Here is a 21,036-nt window from a genome sequence, read left to right on the forward strand (position 1 = left end):
TACTTCCTGAACCTGAGTGACTGCAAAAAAAAAAAGGTTCCATCGACTAAATGGAAGGCATGGGAAGCTTGTTTAACATAGTTAACCCTCTGGTAGAGATGGCAAGATCCATGCAGGCAGTACCCTTGGCACCTATAAGAGTATTGATATTAGAGTAGATGCTGAAAACATATTTGTTCAGACAATGAATGTAAAACTAAACACAGTTGACCCTTAAACTATGTGAGAGTTAGGGATGTTCACTGCCTGTGTAGTTGAAATATGCATATAACTTTTGACAACCTCAAATTTAATGACTGATAGCCTCCTGTTGACCAGAAGCCTTACTGATAACATAGTCGATTAATACATATTCTGTAAGTTACATGTATTATATTCTTACAGTACAGTAAGCTAGAGAAAACAAAATGTTACTAAAATCATAAGGAAAATTCTTACCATGTACTGTATTTATAAAAAAAAAATCCATATATAAATAAACCCACACAATTTGAACCTGTGGTGTTCAAGGGTCAACGGTATAGGGAAACCAGGAATGATAAAGCAAATTTACACTCCAATGGATGGATGTTTTTGTTATGTCTTGCCTTTTCAGCAGTTTCATGTTCTTCACAGATCATCTCTTCATTGGTCTAAACATCTCTGTTTTTTCCTACTTTTTTCTTTTTTATTGTGGTAAAATACACATAAAACTCACTCTCTTAGCCATACACTTCAGTGATACTAGATAAATTCATATTGTTGTGCACTTCCTACTATTTTCATAAATGCTTTTGAGTTTGTTTTTTAACTTGGTCACGTATCTCTGAATGTACTTTGATGTGTCACCTAGGACACAGTACTTCATATTTGACTCCTCCAAGAGGAACTGAAGCATGTCATCTCCTCTTAACTATGGGCATTATTATAATCCTGTTTAGAAATCAGATAACCATTTGATTCACATTGTCTTATACCAAGTTATTCTTTGTCACAGGCCTGCTAATAGATCACATCTTTCCCGTCTTTCACTTTTTAAAAAGATTTTGTTTTTAAGTAATCTCTATACCCAGCCTGGGGCTCAGATTTACAACCTCCAAATCAAGAGTCACACACTGACTGAGCCAGCTAGGTGCCTTCTATCTTTTACTTTCTTTTTAATCTTTTGATTTTGGAGGTAAAGTATAGTACTTTCTATTTCTCCCCAGAATTTCAGATGTGAAATCTGGTTCCTTTTCCCAGACTATTGGGGATTGCTTTTTCCTTTGTTCTGACTTTTCACTTGCTGGCTTCACTTCCCAGTTTTGCTCAGGATACCTTCATAATAGCTGGATTAGTTCATTAGTGACCCTTGAGTATACTGTAAAAATGATCTCTGCCCATCTCTCCTGAATTCATCTTATTCACATGGATATTATGACTTGAGACATTTTCAAAAATGCCTTTTTGAAATCTTCATATACTTATCTGGTCACATTTCTGATCTACTGCTGCTATTCTTTGTTGTTGTTTTATTCACAGAAGGAAGTACAGTTTCTCAGTGAATTTTTACCTGCTCCTAGTAAGTGTTATTTCTTTCAGAGTTCTTACTACATACCACCCACTTAATCAGTTCTTGACTTTTGTTTCGCTGTCCAGTCTATGATTGATATAATTTCCTTTATTTTCCTTTTTGAAAGATAAGACAGCTGTCTTAATCTTTTATTTTATAACTGCTTTATTGAGATATGATTCAGATATTTTACAGTTTATTCATTCAGTGTGTGACAGTTCAGTGGCTTTTAATGTACTCACTGGTGTATGTGACTAGAACATTTTCTAGAACATTTTCATCACCTCAGAATCTCTGTATTGTTTAGTTCTCATTTTCCTATTTCCCATCCCTCCCCCCCTTGGCTCTAAGCAACCACTAATCTCTTGTCTTTATATGCTTTTCATCTTTAGCACTTACCTTCTGTAGGGTTTCTCAGATAAGAAGAGTTTTAAGTATTTCTCCAAGTCTCTAGATGTGATGTTCATCTAGTTGGGAACCAGGAATTAGTCATTTAGAGCAACTAGATGCATTCTTATGATCACTTTCCTTATCTTAAATTTGTTTGACCTTTTCTGATCTGGATATTATTTTTCTCAGTTTATTCACTGAACACATATTTGAATACCTTCTATAAGCAAAGCTTTATGCTTTTTTTTTTTAAAGCTTTATGCTTTATTATGAATGACCTAGATTCTGCTCTCATGAAGTTTGTCTAGAAAAACTTTCCCATTCCTAAATATAATTGTCAACAAATGTTTTAAAAATGTGTGTCAAGTATCTCCCTATGGTGCCAGGGCTGAAAAAGGGAATTCTTTCTGACAGGATTCCTGGTGTTACTGGCGTGAGGCTTTTGTGAAAATGAGACTATGCAACAGTATGTTAAATGCATAGTAACAAATAAAATATCATGGGGATGAAGTAAAGATAATATTCAGCAACCTGTCAAGGCCTAGAGGTTATCAGACTCTACAAAAGACATCAATTTTGAAAGTTAACTGAATTCAGTAGGTAAATATGACAAGTACAAGGAAGAATATATTTTAAAATATTGAGAATTTTTAAAAATAACATTGTTTAAACTTATTTAGTATGGCTAAAATATCAAGTTTAATAGAGAGCTTAGCAGGAGATGAAGTGGGTTGATGTTCTGTCCTTTGAAGGCTTTGAATGTATTGCAAGGGAGTTTTGGAATTTTTTTGCTGGCATTAAGTTTTTGAAGAGGTTGGTAATATGATCAAGTCTTTACCATATTTTAGACAGTAAAGTGGTAGCTAGATTTTCAGAAAACCATTGTTAGGGAACTTTAATGTTAGAAATAATTATAACATGAACAGTATAGATGAGATGTTAGAATCCTCTATCTAGTAGCACAGGGAATGAGAGGAAGTTGAAGTTCAACTGGCAGTAGAATAGAATAGTTTTTCTTTTCAACATTTATTTATGGTGCTAATACTGAAAAAGGAGTCAAAAATCACTGAGCTTTCTATTGTAAAAGGTAAGGCACTCTGGAAAAGTAAAGGGTTTGGGTAGGAATGATAATGAGTTCAATTTTATATTATTTGTGAGACTTTAATGTGAACTGGCAATATATATTTGAGACTTATAAACTAAGCAAGGACTTTTAATGTATATTTGGAAATTATCCACATGGAGATGTTTAGAGGAAAAAAAAAACATGTATTGTCTAGGGAAAGAGTACAGGCAGAGAAAAGAAAAGGATTAAAGACAAAATGGTGACAAAGAGGGCATGCCTCTGGATGAACCAATGAATAGACTGGAAATGTGGAAAATTGGGAAAGTTCAGTATTATGAAAAACAGGATGTGGCACGGAGGGCTGGGATTATGTACAGGTATTAAGTTAGATAAGAGCTGGTGTAAGGTATTTAAAAATTGCTTACAAGTTATGTAGAGGATTGTATAATATAGGTCCTTGATGTTGAGTATTTATAAACGGAATGGATATGTGGAACTCTTCTCTTGATCGTTTTTTTAAGGCTTTTTAAAGCGCATTTTTAGGTTCACAGCAAAAATGAGGAAGACACAGAGATCTTCCATATACCCTCTGTCCCCATACATGCATAGCCTCCCTCATTATTAGTATCCCCCACTGACTGATACATTTACTATAATCAGTTGACACATCCTTATTGCTCAAAGGCCATAGTTTACATTAGGGTTCACTCTTGGTGTTGTACATTCTTTGGATTTGGACAAATGTGTAATGACATAATACCTTCCATTATAGTATCATTCAGAGTATTTTCTCACACACACACACACACACACACACACACACGATCCTGTGTACTTTGGTTCCCTCCCTAATCCTAATCTCTGGCCGAATCCCTGGCCATAGGGTTTTAATATGTAAAATAAAAGGGATTACTTGGGTTTAAGAACATAAGATTTTAAAATTCTTATACTGATGGCAGAATTTTTTTAACCCATGTATTTGCAGTTCTTAAATGAAAGTATTAGCAGCAGCGGTGTCTAATTTTTCTTTCTCTTTGCTTTTGCCACAGATAATTGGCCTTTTGAATGTTTTCACACCACAGAAATCCCTAGAAGAATTTCAAGATGTGTAAGTGTGATAATTAAAATTTTATGTTCATACATTATTCTTATATTATTGCTGTACACTTTAGCTGTCATCTTTTTTCATCCATGAAGTTACATAGTCATGGAGCTCATGGACGCAAATCTTTGCCAAGTGATTCAGATGGAACTAGATCATGAAAGAATGTCCTACCTGCTCTATCAGATGCTGTGTGGAATCAAGCACCTTCACTCTGCTGGAATTATTCATCGGGTTAGTAGAAAAAAACTATCATCATATTATTTTTTTAATGATTGAGATGAATTCACCTAACATAAAATTAACCATCTTTTAAAGGGTTCAATTCAATTGACATTTGTACATTCACAACATTGTACAACCACCACCGATATAAAATTTCAAAATATTTTCATTGCCCCCAAAAAACTTTATACACATTAAGCAGTCAGTCCCCATCTCTCTTTGTCCCCAGCCCCTGGCCATACCAGTCTGCTTTCCGTGTCTATGGATTTATCTCTTCTGGATATTTCATATAAATGGAATCCTATAAATGTACCCTTGTGTGTTTAGTTTTTTTAACTTAGCATTGTGTTGTCAATCGCGTTCAAGTTGCATGTATCAATAGTTCATTCCTAATTTTTAGTGTTTGCAAATAGTGCTGCTGTGAACAGTCATGTACAAGTATTTGTCTGAGTTTCTATTTTCAGTTCTTTTGGGTATCTTCCTAGGATTGGGTCCTATGGTAATCGTATATTTAACTTTTAGAAGAACTACCAAACTCTTAACAGTGGCCTATATCATTTTACATTCCTAGCAGCAATGTGTGAAGGTTCTAATTTTGTCACATCTTTGTTAATACTTTTATTTTAACGATCCTAGTGAGTACAAAGTGGTATCTCCGTGTGATTTGCATATCCCTAATGACTAAAGATCTTGAATGTTTTCATATGCTTGTTGGTCATTTGTATATCTTCTTGAGAGAAGTGTCCGTTCTAGCCCTTTGCCCATTGTTCTAATGGGGTTGTTTGTCTTTTCATTGTTGAGTTATAAGTTCTTTCTCTTGATACCAGTTACTAGACCCTTATCAGATAAGTGATTTGTAAATATTTTCTCCCACTTTATATATTTTCACTTTCTTGATATCTTTTGATGTACAAAAGTTTTTGATTTTCATGAAATCGAAGGATCAGAATTATGTGGAACTACTGTAAGAACAGAGGCATAGACCAATGGAATAGAACTAAGAGTCCAGAAATAAAATCACATTATCTATGGCCAACTGATTTTCAGCAAGGGTGCTAAAGATCATTCAAATGGGAAAAAATAAGTGTTTTAAAAAATGGGGCTGGGTTTCCACAATCAGAAGATTGAATTTGGACTCTTCCTTCACATCGTACATGAAAATTAACTCAAAATGGGTCAATGACCTAAACATAAGAGTTAAAACTATAAAACTCTTAAAATATAAGGGTAAATACAAGGATTTGTATTAATGATTTGACAAGGAATTCTTACAGGGGGTACCAAAAAGCACAATCAACCAAAGAAAAATAGATAATACTGTAGCTTTGTAGTAAGTTTTGGAAAATGGGAGAATGTGAGCCCTCTAACTTTATTCTTCTTTTTAAATATTGTTTTGACTATTCAGGTCCCTGAGACTCCATGTGGATTTGAGTATCAGCTTTTCCATTTCTGCAGAAAGGCCATTGGAATTTTAATAAAGATCTCACTCATTGAATCTGTAGATTGCTTGGTTTTGTCTTCTTAACTATATTTAGTATTCCAATTCACAGACACCGGATGAATGTCTTTCCATTTGCTTAGGTTGTCTTAGCCTCCTTGGGCCAGCATAACAAAATAACACACTCAGCAGTTTAACCACAGCTGTGAAATTGCCCTGAGTTCTGCTTTTTCTGTATTCCCTAAATTTTTGTATGTTGTGATTTCATTTTCACTCATCTCAAAGTATCTTTTCATTTTCCTTGTGAATTGTTCTTTGCCCCATTGGTTGTTTGATAGTATGCTGTTTAATTTCCACAAATTTGTGGATTTTCCATTTTTCTTTTTTCTTTGTAGCTTCTTTGTAGATTTGTAGCTTCCTTCCATTGTGATCAGAGAAGATATATTGTATGATTTCTGTCTTTTAAAATTTATTGAGACTTGTTCTCTCACCTAACATGTCTATTTTGAAGAATATTCCATATGCACTTGAGAAAAATATGTATTCTCCTGTTTTTGGAGGGAGTATTCTGTATCTGTCTGTTACATCTAGTTGGTTTATAGTGTTGTCCACATTCCTTATTTCCTTACTGATGTTCTGTTTAGTTGCTTTGTCCATTAATGAAAGTGAGGTATAGATGTCTTTAACTATTATTGTATAATGGTTCTCCCTTTGGTTTTGTCTGTTTGTGCTTCTTGTATTTTGGGGCTTTGTTGTTTATAGTTGCTATATCTTCTTTTTTTTTTTTTAAGATTTTATTTATTTACTAATTTGAGAGAGGGAGGGAGAAAATGAGCGGGGAAGAGGATCAGAGGGAGAAGTAGACTCTGCTGAATAGGGAGCCTGACGTGGGACTTGATCATGACATGAGCTGCCGGCATACACTTAGCTGACTGAACCACCCAGGTGCCCCAGTTGCTAGATCTTCTTGATGGATTGATCTTCTTATTAATATTTATTGTTCTCCTTTGCCCCAATTTTTTTTAAGTTTTAAGTAATCTCTACACACAGTGTGGGACTTGAACTCACGACCCGGGGATGAAGAGTCACAAGCTCTTCTCCCTGAGCCAGCCAGATGGTTCCCCTTGTAGCAGTTTTTGACCAATACTCTTATTTTGTCTAATATTAGGTTTTCTATCCCACCTCTCTTTTGGTTTCTATTGGCTTGAAATATCTTTTTCCGTTCTTTCAATTTGTCCCTTTGAATCTAAAGTGAGTTTTGTAGAGTTTCTAATAGGATCATGTTTGTTTTATCCCTTCTACTATTCTCTAGCTATCTACATTCAAAGCAGTTATTGATAAGGAAGAATTTACTTCTGCCATCACGCTATTTGTTTTCTGATATATCTGTGTTCCTCAGTCCCTCCATTGCTTTTTTGAATGTGTTTAATTGCTTCTTGTGCAGTGTGCCATTTGATTCTTTCCACATTTCTTTTTCTGTATATTTTTCACCCATTTTCTTGAAGGTAACCATTGGGATTGCAATTAATCTCTTCGGTTTACAACAGAATCTATTTTGAATTATTACCACCTTATCTTCAATAGTACACAAAAACTCTATGACTCTATACAATCTATTCTTCCCCCATTATGTTATAGTTGTCACAAATTACATATTTATGCACTGTGTGCACAATAAGATAGATAATATAATTATTTAATACATTTGTCTTTTAAATTGTATTGAGAAAAAAAATAGAAATTAGGAGCCCAAAACACAGTAATACTGACCCTTGTGTTTACCCACGCAATTATTACCTTTACTAGTGTTATTTCTTCCTACAGCTTCAGTTTACTGTTTAGTGTCTTTTTATTTCTACCTGAAGGACTACTTTATAGGGCAGTTATAACCACCAATAAATTCCCATAGCTTTTATTTGTCTCAAAGTGTCTTAAATATCACCTTCACTTTTGAAGGGTAATTTGCTAGATGTAGAGTTTTTGTTTGGAATTTTTTTTTCTTTCAGCAGTTTAAATGTATCTTTATACTGCCTTTTGGCCTGTATGATTTCTTTTGAGATACCAATTGTTAATGTCATTAAGGATCTCTTATAAATGACAGGTTGCTTCTCTAGATTCTTAAGATTCTCTTTTTGTCTTTGGTTTTCAACAGTTTGATTATAATATGTCTCAGTGCAGATCTCTGCTTTTATCCTTGAAATTCATTGAGCAGCTTGAATGTGTCTTTCATTAAATTTGGAAGTTTACAGTCATTATTTTTTCTGCCCCTTTTCTTTTTCCCCTTATTTGGGACTTCCATTATGCATATGTTGTATACTTGGTGGTGTGCTGCGTCTTGTTTTCAACATTAATATTTTGTCACAAGCAGAATGGCAGAATTCATTTGCTTTGCAGTGTGTTTGAGAAATGCCCCCTGTCTAGCCCAAGACCAGAGTCCCACAGTGAGAATGCAGGCTGCTTTCTGTAAGACCCTCCCACCCAGCCAGGAAGATGAGAGACAAGGGCTAGTAAAAACACCACATAACTTTCCTGTTGTTTTAAGTTGCTTTTTTCTTGATTCTGTATTTACTTGGTTGTTGTGAACATTTGATTATTTTCCAGATTTCTGAAAAAGTTTATTCTGATCCATTTTGTTCTGCTTTTTGGTGTTTCTGTGAAGCTATCTACTCTTCTATTTTGCTAACATCACTGCCTTTAATCATATTTATAAATCACTGATTTATATGGAGTAGTATGAGCTTAGTTTTGCTCTGAAATGAAGTGGTATATAAAATATCCTATCATTACCAATTATATAAAATTGAATATTCAGGGGTGCCTGGGTGGCTCAGTAGGTTGGGCATCTGTCCTCCACTGGGGTCATGATCCCAAGGTCCTGGGATTGAGCCCCACATTGGGCTCCCTGCTCAGCAGGGAGCCTGCTTCTCCCTCACCCTCTGCATGCCACTCCCTCTGCTTGTGCTCACTCTCTCTCGTTCTGTCAAATAAGTAAATAAAATATTTTAAAAAATAAAATTGGGTGCTCATCAGAGTTAAGTTTCTCATATTCAGAAATAGTTTATATTTCTGTATTCTGTGTTTTAACTGTTTTAGTGACATATAATTCACATACCATACAGTTTATAAAGTGTATAATTATATTCAAAGGTTGTACAGTCGTCACCACCAAATATTTTTAGAACATTTTCACCCTTCTTAAAGAAATCATGTACTTGTTAGCCTTCAATTCCTGTTATTCCCCCAGCCCTACACAACTACTAACCTACTTTCTATCTCCATATACTTGCCTGTTCTGAATATTTCATATAAGTGGAGCTATATGTATAATGTGATCTCTTGTGTCTATAATTTCTTTTCCCTAACATAATGTTCTCAAAGTTCATCTGTTTACCATGTATCAGTACTTTGTTTCTTTTTTTCTCTTCTTTTTTTTTTTGCCAAATAATAGTTCACACTATGGTTGTATACTACATTTTGTTTATCCATTCATCACTTGAGGGACATTTGGGTTAACCATTAACCATTTTTTGGATATCATGAGCAATGATAAACATTAACGTGTGTGCAAGTTTTTGTGTGAACATGTGTTTTTGCCTTTTAGTTGTAATTCTAGCTTGTTCTTTGAAAAGTGTAGCATCTAATTTGAGAGAAATTTCTTGAAAAGTTTTCAATTCAGTGAAATTATATCTTTGAACTACCTTGTGTCAAATAACCTAACTCAAATTGAATATATAGATTTGTGTTCAAATTAACTATTTTAAGACAATTATGTCTGTGGGATATTTAGGCTTATTCTTAGTTCTATCATTCTAACTGAATTGCTTTGTATATTGCATATGCAGCTGCTATAATGTTATATCTAATGCCATCTTTAGGTAACATAAGAGAAATCATTTAACATGGGAGAGTATATTATCTTCCTCATCCCATATTCATATATTGTGTGAGGCAAATGAGTTAAACTTGTAGGTTTTGTTTTTGTTTTTTTCTTTTGCCCTGTGGACCAGGACAGTAATCTGCCACCATGGAAGTTAATTCTTCCATATAGAAAGTCCTCAGATTAATGGGTAAAACAGAAATCATAAACTACATGATGGAAGATAAGAAACAAAAGAAATAGCAAGAAACATAAAAGAGCAACGTTATAGAAGACCAATATAACAGAATGAGTAAAGGGATTAACCTCTTAATGAACAAAGGTCAGATTTTGACACACAGAGCCACTGACAACTACTATGTATTTCACTAATACAAACAATTGTAGCTAGCTTCCAAAGGATGAAAGCAAAAGTATTGGCAAAGATGTAGTGGGAAAACAAAACATGAGAACAAGAATAACTCTGTTTAATCAGATGAATGGAATATGGTGGGGCCAGGGAGAAAATATCTCAATAATTTTGTGAGGAAAAAGGGTGTAATCCACCTATTTGGATAGGTAACTGTCAAGAACTTTGTACATGCCGTGTATAAATTACAATACACAAAACTTAAACTGTGGAAAATAAAAGAATTCTACAAACACAATAGTAATGGGATATTTTAACATACTCCCTTAGTTGGCTAGATAAAGTTGTAAAAATACAGTAGAGTTATAGAAAACTTACATAATTAATTTGAGCTAAAAATTAGCTCAAATAATCTGTTTCCTGTGGAGAAGAATATGCCTTTATCTTAGGTCAGGCTCTCTGGGAAACAGTGGGGATATACATGTAAGAAGTTTGTTGGGGAGTCTTCTCAGGATCAACATCTTTAAGGGAGTAAAGGAAGTAAAACTGGACAGAGGGAGGAATTGAAATGGATGCAATCACTCCAGGGGATTCACCTGGTGACAACTGGATTTGTGCTTTGGGGAGCAGCATGACCTTGGAAAAGGTGGCTTTCTGTGGCTGAAGGCAATTCCTGGAGAGAGATTTGCTGAAAACTCAGCACCAACACTGCTAGCAGCTGGAAGGGATCCTGAACCAGGGACCCACTATAGGACCTCTGGTGCCACTTGTTCTCACTTCCTTCATCAAGTAAGTTCTGGAAACTCTTCCTCCAGGATTTTATTTGATGTTTACTCCTTGAGTAACAAGGAACTTAAAAGGAGTCTAATGGGATAAACTACAGCACCTACTCCTGTAGCTGGTCTTGAGGCCACAAATGATACTCATCTCTCTGCTCTACTACTAGTTAATTTCTAAACCCTTCACCCCAGCCTAATACCTCTGCTGGTGTAAAATCGTTTTATTGGTAAAATAACCTGAACTTCATCCCTTAGGGTTTCAGTACAAGTCAGGGTAGGGAATGGGGTTCCAGATAGTCACTCAGAGACCCAAGCTGAATGTGGTTCCACCATTTGCATAGTTGCGGGTCAAGAGAAGAGAAAACCTGGTGGTGTGTCCTGGCTCTTCTATGTTTTGGCCTGGAAGTGACACACGTCACTAATGCTCTGGAGCCTGTTGGCAGAACAGGTCTTAATGTTCTTCAAGTCCTATTATAACGGACAGGGAAAAGTAGAGAGGCAGACTTCAGAATGGTGGTGAACGTTAGTCTCTGCCACAGTCTACCCTTCTGGTTATCAAACATTTCTTTGCTCCCTTTGTTCCACACCTAGTACACTCACCCCCTGCTTAGGGTAGATAACCTAAAGTCCTAGTCTGTCAAGGCATTTATTTCCCAACTGATACATGGTAATCTCTATGTCAGATCCTGTAAACAGCCCTATTTGGGAAATTGAAAAGTTTAGTTATTGGTTATTTGTAATTTGAAATTCTCTTGAGCCAGGATAGCTGGATGGTGCAGTCAGTTAAATATCTGACTCTGGTTTCAGCTCAGGTCATGATCTCAGCATCATGAGATTAGTCCCTATGTTGTGCTTCATGCTGGGCATGGAGTCTGCTTAAGACTATACCCCACCCCACGCTTGCTTGCTTGCTCTTTCTTCCTTTCTCTCTCTCAAACAAATCTTTAAAATTATTGAGAAAGAAAGAAATTAATTCTGTTGGCAGATGCTGTGAGTGTAGCCTCCCTTGGGGATGGGGAATATTCCTTGTTTAGCCCCTGAATCTCATTTCTGCAAGGAATGGTCTGTTCACTGTTTTTAGTGGTTTTCTGTGAAGAATCTTTAATTCTACTATTTTTTATTCTACTATCCTTTTGAATATATTTGAAGTGGTTATTGGAAAATGTGTTCTTCTTGGGGGCTACTCAGCTTTCTCAGCTTCCTATCAAAGATTGGGGGGACCAACTGTCAATTTTAAGGCAGTCCTTCTCAACCTGGACACTGTTGATGTTTTGGATGAAGAATTCTTTGTTTTGAGGATCTGTTCTGTACATTGTAGAATGTTTAGCACATTCCTGGCCTCTACCCACTAGATGCCACCAGTATTCCCTAATTGTGACAACCAAAAATATCTCCAAATACTGCCAACTATCCCCTGGGGCCAAAATTGCCCCGAATTGAGAATCACTGTTTTTAGGCTAGAAAAGTCACAACTAATGGAGTTTCTTGGTAGTATAGCTCTCTCAGAAACTTTGGAGACTTCTTTTTAATTACAGTTCTTTTTCAGAGCACATTTGTTAGTCACTGGCTTTATATTCTTCGGCTTAATGTCTACTTTTAAACTCTCAGGCTTCTGTTGGCAAGTCTAAGGCATTTTCATCAACCAAAAGAATTTACATCTCTTTCCTTCAAGGGTTTTCAGAAGTATTATGTGGGAATGATGCATGAAAAAAATAATCCAAGGTATTGGTGGCTTAATCTGCATTTATTGCTTGCTCAGGCATCTACAGGTTGGTTGTGTGGCACTGCTCCAGATCATGGGGTCAGATTCAGAATATGTTCAGGTTCAGGTTTCAGCATCCAGGCTGAAGGAATGCCTCCCAGGGGCACATCCTTTTCTTTTGGCAAAAGAGAGGAGCAAGAGCCAAACTAAATCAAGCATATTTAAAACTTTTCAGATTTGTAGAACATCATATTCCCTCACATTTCATTGCCTAAACAAGTCATCTGTCAAGGTTCATTAATAAGATACAGGAGTACAGATGGTCCCCTACTTAAAGTTCAACTGAACTTTTCAACTTTACAACGGTGTGAGAAGTGATATACATTCATTAGAAACGATACTTTGATTTTGATCTTTTCCTGGGTTAGCAGTATGTGGTAAGACAACTCTCTTGTGATGGCTGGACAGCAGCACTGAGCTGCAGCTCCCCCTTAGCCATGCAGTCACAGAGGTAAACAACTGCTACACTTACAAGTATCCTATAGCCATACAGTCATTCTGATTTTCACTTTGAGTATGCTACTCAGTAAATTACATGAGATATCACAATACTTTATTATAAAATAGGCAAAATCAGATGATTTTTGCCCAATCATAAGCTCAGGTAGGTGTTCTGAGCTTAGGCTAGCCTAAGCAATGATGTTTGGTAGGTTAGATGTATGAAAGCATTTTCAACTTACGAGAGTTTATTGGGACATAACCCCATCATGAAGTCAAGGAAGATGGATACACTGGGTTGGAAGAGGGAGAGATTTACTGGACAATCTTGTCTTTTTTTTTTTTTTTTTTTTTTTTTTAGGGCTTAAAGTAAAGTTTAGCTTTTCTAGAGAGACAGGTCCTGAAATTCTAGATTCTGGTTCTCTTTCATTTCTGTTTTTAAAGTGACCAATTCTTTCAAATGCATCCAGTAGCTACCAACACACACTACTTGAGTTTTGCTTTCCAATCTCTTGTAGAGCAGGGGTTAGCAAACTTTTTCTATAAAGGCTTAGTAATATTTTAGGCTTTAGAGGTGACAGAGTCTGTCTTATAGCTATTTAACTGCCACTATAACACAGAAGCAGCTTCATACAGTAGGTAATTGAATGGGCAGGACTAATAAAACTTTCTTTGTAAAAACAGGTCTTAATTTGTCAACCTTGAGCTTCAGATTCATTGTGCAAGTGCAGTGCCTTCCAAGTTATTGCTAGTGGCAGTATCATGAGATAAATGTATTGCTGTTGTATAACCTGGATCACCTTTCCAACCTCTGATATTCTCTGCTACCCACTGCTCAAACTGATAAGCTGTGATCCTGTGTTTAAAATTATAACACCTCACTTCTGGCACTAATTTCAGTGTTAGGATAGACTAATATAAAGGAAAAACATTTCTGTGTGTCTCCTTTACTCTTACATTATTATATCTGATACCAAATATGTGGTAGTTTTTCCCACACCAAACAAGTCTCAGATTATCTGGACACCAGCTGGGTATCTTGTAATTTAACTAAATCTTGATATTATCAGATCCAACAGGTTAAAGGGATCAGTCCTACAAGTGCTTGGCTGTTTAAATGCCAGTCACAAATTCAGGTTACCTGTGGTTCTGACTTCCTGGCTATAATTCAGAGGTCCCTCCCTCCTCAGGCTCAATTAATTTGCTATAGTGGCTCACAGAACTCAAGAGGTTTTACTTAACTGGGTTGACAGTTTATTACAAAAGACATAGCTCAGAAATAGCCAGATGGATAGATGTACTGGGCAAGGTATATGGGAAGAGTAACAGTTTCCATGCCCTTTCTGGATGTGCCATTCTCCCAGCAATTCCACATGTTCACAAATTCTCCTTACCAGTCCTTTTGTTTTTTTATGGAGACTTCATTACATGCCAGGTTTGATTAAATCATTGGCCTTTGATGATTGAACTCCACCTTTAGTCCTCTTCCCTCCCTGGAAGTTTGGGGTGGGAAATGCTGAAAGTCCCAACCCTCTAATTACTTTATTGTTTCCCCTGACAACCAGCTCCCATCCTCTGGAACTTTCCAAAGTCACCTCATTAACATAAACTTAGGTATGATTGAAAGGCACTTTTTTTTTTTTTTTTTTTAAGAAAAAGCATGAGTGGAAGGGAGGGGAACAGAGGGAGAGAGAGAATCTTAAACATGCTTAAGCATGCTGGGCATGGAGCCAGACACCTGGAGCTTAGTCTCATGACCCCTGAGATCATGACCTAAGCCAAAATCATGAGTCCATGCTCAACTGACTGAGCCATACAGATGCCCCCAAAATGCACTGCTTATGAAAAACAAAAGGCTCTCCTTTCTCCTTATTGCTCTTATCTCTTAGGTAATTCTAAGAATTTTAAGAACTCTGTGCCAGTAATTAGGCTAAAGACCAAATATGTATTTCTTATTATAAATCACAGTGTTACAACTAGGCTTTGCCAAGGTAACAGATAAACCCTGAATTCTTAGCTTAACACAACCAACGTTTATTTTCCATAATACATGTCCAGGACAGGTCATGGTGGGGTAAGGACTTTGTCTTACTCAGCAACCTCAGTAGTCTGACAGAGGGTCTACTATCTGGGATGATAACTAATCAACAAAGCAGGGGAAGAGACAACAGGTTGTTGTGCAGTGGCCCTTCTCTTCTTTGTTCCCACTCCCATCCTGTTGACTAGAACTAATCATGGTTAGGTCTTGCCTGTAAGGAGGCTGAAAAAATTGGGGGGCAAAGTTGGAATATTAGGTTACTTCACTTCTGCCATAAATTTATACAAATTCACTTATTCTTCTCATACATAGTTTGAAACAGTGTTACATCTAGAAAGGTATAGATTCATATACAAGGTTGAATTTCAGGTAATATTCTTTGAAGCATTTTTTTAACTTTTTTCTTGATAAAAAATATTTCTTAAATTGTATTTTGCTCTTAATCTTTCCAAAATAAAGTGTTTTAAGGTTGGAATCTTATTGCTAAGCTAGAATGCAGTAGTATAAAGAGCCATTAATCTTTAACCATCATAGTAAACACTGAAGTAGTATCAAAGCTTACAATATGTAATTCTTGAACTAGCTCTGTTACTTTGCTGGGATAATGTATTTTGTAAATAGTATACCATTATGTTTACAGAATAGCAATAATGAAAATTTTCATCTTCTATTTCACTAAGCCTGTTGATCTCTATTTTTAATTTGATAAAACCCTTAGATTATATATCTTCTAAACCCATTCATGATCACCTATCAAAATAGGCTAAAGACAACATATGTGATTTTCTGGATATAGACATTACAAAAGTGTGAACACTGTCTTTCAGGCTGCTTTTTTTCTTGTGTATTAATCACTGGTATTTAACGTTATATACTGCTTGTCAGTACCAGTAATGGAATATTTTTGTGGTGTGGATATACTGTGCTTGCTTTCTTTGGTTTCTTGGTTCATAATAAGATTCATCAGGGCTAACAGGCAAAGTGTGTTGGACTTGAAGTCATGAGTGTTTATGCTGCTGCCTTCCTTTTAATTATCATAGCACATAATTCCTAAAGGGTAGGATTAGGTAGAAAATTCTCACAAGGACATCATTTAGTAGCATCAACAGCAAGTAATTTTATGGATTAGTGGCACCAAGACAATGGTATCCTACTTCCATGGGCAGACAAAAATTTTATGAACAAATTTGTGTGATTTAAAGTGGGAATCTAGTGATAGAAAAGACTGATAATCATTTCAGTCCTTTAGAACTAAAAATCTGCCAGTTTGAAAGATAAAGGACATTTGCTTGGATTGACATGGAATAGCCCATTATTGACTTGTAATATCTATATAAAGCTTGTTGTGAATTTAAAATGAGATTTTTAAATTTTATTTTAGAGAGAGTGTGTGAGCTTCTGTGCTAGCAGGGAGAGGGAGAATCTCAAGCACTTCTGGCTGAGTGTGGAGCCCAATGCAGGGCTTGATCCCAAGAAACTGAGATCATGACCTGGGTTGAAATCTAGAGTTGGACACTCAACCAACTGAGCCACTGGGGCATCCCTAGAATGAGACTTCTTAAAATTTGGTCATTTATAAAGGCTAACTTATGATTCTCTTTCTTTTACTATAATAACTTTGAAATACCTTTCCAATTGTTTTTATTGCACTTGATTGAAAATTTCTAGCTAATTGTAATTTCTAGAAACTGAAAGATAAATTTCTCTAATATGTATGTATTCATAAGTGAAAAATGCCATCAGGCTAAATTCTCAAAATTGCCTGTTACGGTGAATTTGGGCAGTGATATTGATTATAATCAGAGACATTATAACAGTTATCATGAATTGTTTTTCAAGTGATCTAATGGACACATGGGTGGCTCAGTCGGTTAAGCATTGACTCTTGATTTTGTCTCTGGTCATGATCTCAGGGTTGTGGGATGGAGCCTCATGTCGAGCTCTCCACAGAGCAGGGAGTCTGTTTCTAACCCTGTCTCCCTCTCCTGCCCTACCCCCTGCTCACTCATAACTCCCTCTATCTCAAATAAATAAAATCTTTTTTAAAAAATTATTCTGATTAGCTTGTGAACTATAAATATTTGTATATACCATAGCAGTCATTTTTTGTTTTTATATTTTTAAGGACTTAAAGCCCAGTAATATAGTGGTAAAATCAGACTGCACTTTGAAGATTCTTGACTTTGGACTGGCCAGGACTGCAGGAACTAGTTTTATGATGACACCTTATGTAGTGACTCGCTACTACAGAGCACCTGAGGTCATCCTAGGGATGGGCTACAAAGAAAACGGTCAGCAAACACTATTTACTTGAAATACTGTTATTCGCTTTTGTTTATCAGATTGCTTATGTAAATATTTAAACTTAAGTGGATAGAGTTAAATGTATCACTGAAATGTTTATCACAAATTTGAAAGTAACTATAAATTTTGTCATAAATGTTTAGAAAAACTTGGGGCCCCTGTTTATTTAAATATAAGTACATAACCATCAATACTACAGCTAGACAAAGGATTTGTTGCTTTGGCTTCTGAAACAGAATATATGCCATTTGCTTGCCTGTAACTTGAAAATGAGTATTTCTAACAGGGGCTGAAGTATATGGTGGACTGACAGTTCTTTAGTAATAATCCTACTTTGCATAAGCGATATTTGAACATACTTCCAACCTTTTGAAACTAAAGTTATAGCACCTAGTGTAGACTTCAAGAGCTATAGTGAGGCCATTTTGCAAAGCTGATGGATGATTAAAGTGATCTTTTAGAAGCAGTGCTTCATCAAAGCCTTGTGTCCACCCTAAAGAAATGTCATTATTTATATGTGCGTATATTCAATTATAGATTTCAGCATTAGAATCAAGTTTGAAGGGACGCTTGGGTGGCTCAGCGGTTAAGCGTCTGCCTTCAGCCCAGGGCGTGATCCTGGAGTCCCAGTATCGAGTCCCACATCGGGCTCGCTGCATGGAGCCTGCTTCTCCCTCTGCCTATGTCTCTGCCTCTCTGTCTCGGTCTCTCATGAATAAATAAATAAATCTTTAAAAAAGCAAAAAAGAATCAAGGTTAAAGAAAATTAACAGGCATGTAGTTCATATACCTTTTAAAATGTTACATACAAATATGTGTATAAATACACATATGTGTAATTTAAGAAGTTTTGTTGAAACTCAGATTTTTAAGCTATAAATAAATCTATACTGGATGATTATGAGCTTAAACTATAACTTTTAAAATGTGGCAATTTCATCCAAAATACTCCCTAGGATAAGACCTAGGGTACCTAAGGTGTGTTTTTTTGTTTTTGTTTTTGTTTTTAAGCAAGGAATCTGGAACAGAAGTTCACTTTGAATCAAGAAACTGTATTAATTCAGTCTTTAAGATTAATTTTTATAAAAGATGACACTAAACTGAAGATTTTAGCTTAATTTCCTTTGCTTTTCTGAATTAATTAAAAACAAATACTTTGACATTTATGATTATTCTTTTCTTTAACATGCTGTTCTGTTTCCATACTGTCTAAAATTGTTTTATATGTTAGACTTCACAGATTTAAATTTCGTATTAGACTCTTTTCTTTTGAGAAATGAGATTTCCAGTAACCAGCATGAAAATTGCTTTTGCATTTGTTGTAAAGCTGTCAATTGTCACAGATACTGTGTCACCCAATGTCCTATAAATGTGATCTTGGAGATAGTTTCCTACCAGAAATTAGCACCAATAGAAACTATCATATAAAGAATTGACATGCTTTCCTGTCTTAGGAATTTTGCAGATCACTTTATTGCCCTTTTTTGGCCTTAGGAAACGAAATCAAATGTAATGCTTGATCATGATAACATTAGTAATAAGGTTAGAACAAGAACTTCCTTCTTTTAGTGACACCCCACCCCCACTAGTTCTAACAACTTTGTTTTGTCTTTTATTGCAAGCTACCATAAGGCTTTTTACAAACTGTGACATGATAACTATATTTAAACTGCCTAATAGATTAAGCAGTTAAACCGTTTAAAGCTAGTTTTGTTTGAATCAGGCATGTTCTATTTTGAGAAGTCTTCCCTAACCCAGGCAATATCTACTCTTGTGCTTGCAGCTTTTGAAATTTGTTTAAAAACATGTTTTTCTTAAGGCTACCTACATAAATTGTGTCCTGGATATTTAACTGAAGTTTACCATTCTTTAAAACCTATAGGGAAATTTTATTGTAGTAGTTTGTTTCCAAAAATAAAAACCCCAGAAAAAATGGTTTTCTGAACTGATTTATGAGTATTAACTTTCCTCTAAAATTGTATTCTTGAAAGGTGAATCATGAAGATTCACATGAATTCTAATAAATTTTAGAGAAACTTTAACTCAACAGGATTTCCAAAATTTATTCCCACCTTTGTTCCTAAGATTCCATAAGGAGCTGGTAGTCTCTTTATGAGTATATTGGAAAGTACAGGCTTCTCATTTCACAAGTCCACCTATCTCTAACACTTATTTCTTTCCTCTTTCTTTTTTTTGCCTGAAAAAGGACCTTGAAACTTCAAAAACAAATGCAAGTTTCTAAGGCTTTCTTTTTAAATTGCTCATTCTTCCCCTCTTCTATTAAACTGCAACCATCTACTCTCTTTTATTTTAATTGAAGGATATAGTAGGCATGCAATATTATATTAGTTTCAAGTGTACATTGTAGTGATTCAGTGTTTATACACATACACACATATATGTATATATATTTATATATAGTGAAGCAGTCATCACCATAATGAATCTAACTACCTCCTCTCCTTTTTCTTTTTTTTTTACCAAATTTTCAAACCAAAGACATAAAATATCAGGAAGTATTAGTGAAACAAGTGGAGATCCCCAAATTGCCCTTTTCTTTGTTTAGCTGATTCTTTTCAGCATCAATTGGATTTCCCATTAAAAGTTGATGGGAGTCAGGAAGTTAATAGAGAGACTCTTTGTAGATAATAAATCTGTGGGAACTTTCATATTATACCCAACTAAAACTAACTTCTTAAACCAAAGCAGTTTGGTTTTATGGGTTTAAAAAACTTTAGATGGAAAACATAAAATATGCTTCTTTTACTAAGGTTTTTTTCATTGATTATTTGTTCATTCTCTATGCATTTGTTCCGTTTGGAATAGTAGGGTAAATGTAGTATGATGTCAAGAAAACAAATGACTTTCATTTCAGAATAAACATAGGACTTCTCAAATAAATTTACCCAGTTTGAAATCCAGTTTGAAAATTTCTGAAGAGCTTTTGATTAACTTTTTAACTGTAATTATTCATAGAAACGCATTCTTTCTGTTAAATATTTTAATATACTGGATTATTTCCGCTCATGCTTTTTCTTTTATTTGACTTAAAGAGAGAGTATAATGCACAGTTAAACCTCAAAATAGTATCAAGATTTTATTTAAATTTTGCCGCCTCATGTTCATTTTCAGCCTTATTTGCAAAGATGTGTTTGATTCTGTTTCATATTTTATAAACAAATTTATAGAGACAAATGTATAGGTTTTTCAGTTATGTGATTTCTGTGCATAGCTCTCACTTTAAAATTAGATATGTAGTTAAAAGGCTACACTTCACATTTGCTTTTGTGAATCAAAGCCTTTTGAAAAATATTTTGTGTTTTAAATTATTCCATTAGCTAAAATTAAAATCACTTTTTTCTTTTTGTGATGTTTTGCAGTTTTTATATAATGCAGTCATTTATGCTTCTTTGATTTTAATGACCTTTTGCTTTGCTTTTCCTTCTTTTGTGCTGCAAACATATAGTGGATTTATGGTCTGTGGGGTGCATTATGGGAGAAATGGTTTGCCACAAAATCCTCTTTCCAGGAAGGGACTGTATCCTTGTGCTGCTGCAGCAGTTAAATTAGTTAGGTGATGAACTTCCTTCTGTTATCTAATGAAAATAAATATGGCATATTCATATATATGGGTTTCTTTAAACAGATGTAAAGTTTGTGGCTGTTATAGTTCAAAAATTGTTGAGACAAGAAGCTGAAATATTTGTAGGCTGCATTTGGCAGTAGGACATACAGTC

The 21,036-nt window shown here is 35.2% G+C and overlaps 1 protein-coding gene across 9 annotated transcripts in view; it reads left to right on the top strand.

The window, feature by feature from the left end:
- Positions 1-21,036, top strand: part of MAPK8 (mitogen-activated protein kinase 8) — a 119,836-nt gene that overhangs the window by 83,663 nt on the left and 15,137 nt on the right. For 7 of the 9 annotated variants that reach the window (XR_005380344.1, XM_038578014.1, XM_038578019.1 and 4 more), the window contains 3 exons: positions 4,037-4,095; positions 4,185-4,323; positions 17,121-17,286. Coding sequence is in view for 8 of the 9 variants with exons in the window: in XM_038578014.1 (XP_038433942.1) it covers positions 4,037-4,095; positions 4,185-4,323; positions 17,121-17,286 (364 nt within the window). In the remaining variant the exon portion in view is untranslated. Of the gene's footprint in view, positions 1-4,036; positions 4,096-4,184; positions 4,324-17,120; positions 17,287-17,836; positions 20,322-20,765; positions 20,838-21,036 lie in introns of those variants that run through there. The other 2 variants (XM_038578017.1, XM_038578020.1) reach the window with 2 other exon arrangements.

Source organism: Canis lupus, chromosome 28 (genome assembly GCF_011100685.1).
Source record: "Canis lupus familiaris isolate Mischka breed German Shepherd chromosome 28, alternate assembly UU_Cfam_GSD_1.0, whole genome shotgun sequence".
NCBI classification, from domain to species: Eukaryota; Metazoa; Chordata; class Mammalia; order Carnivora; family Canidae; genus Canis; species Canis lupus.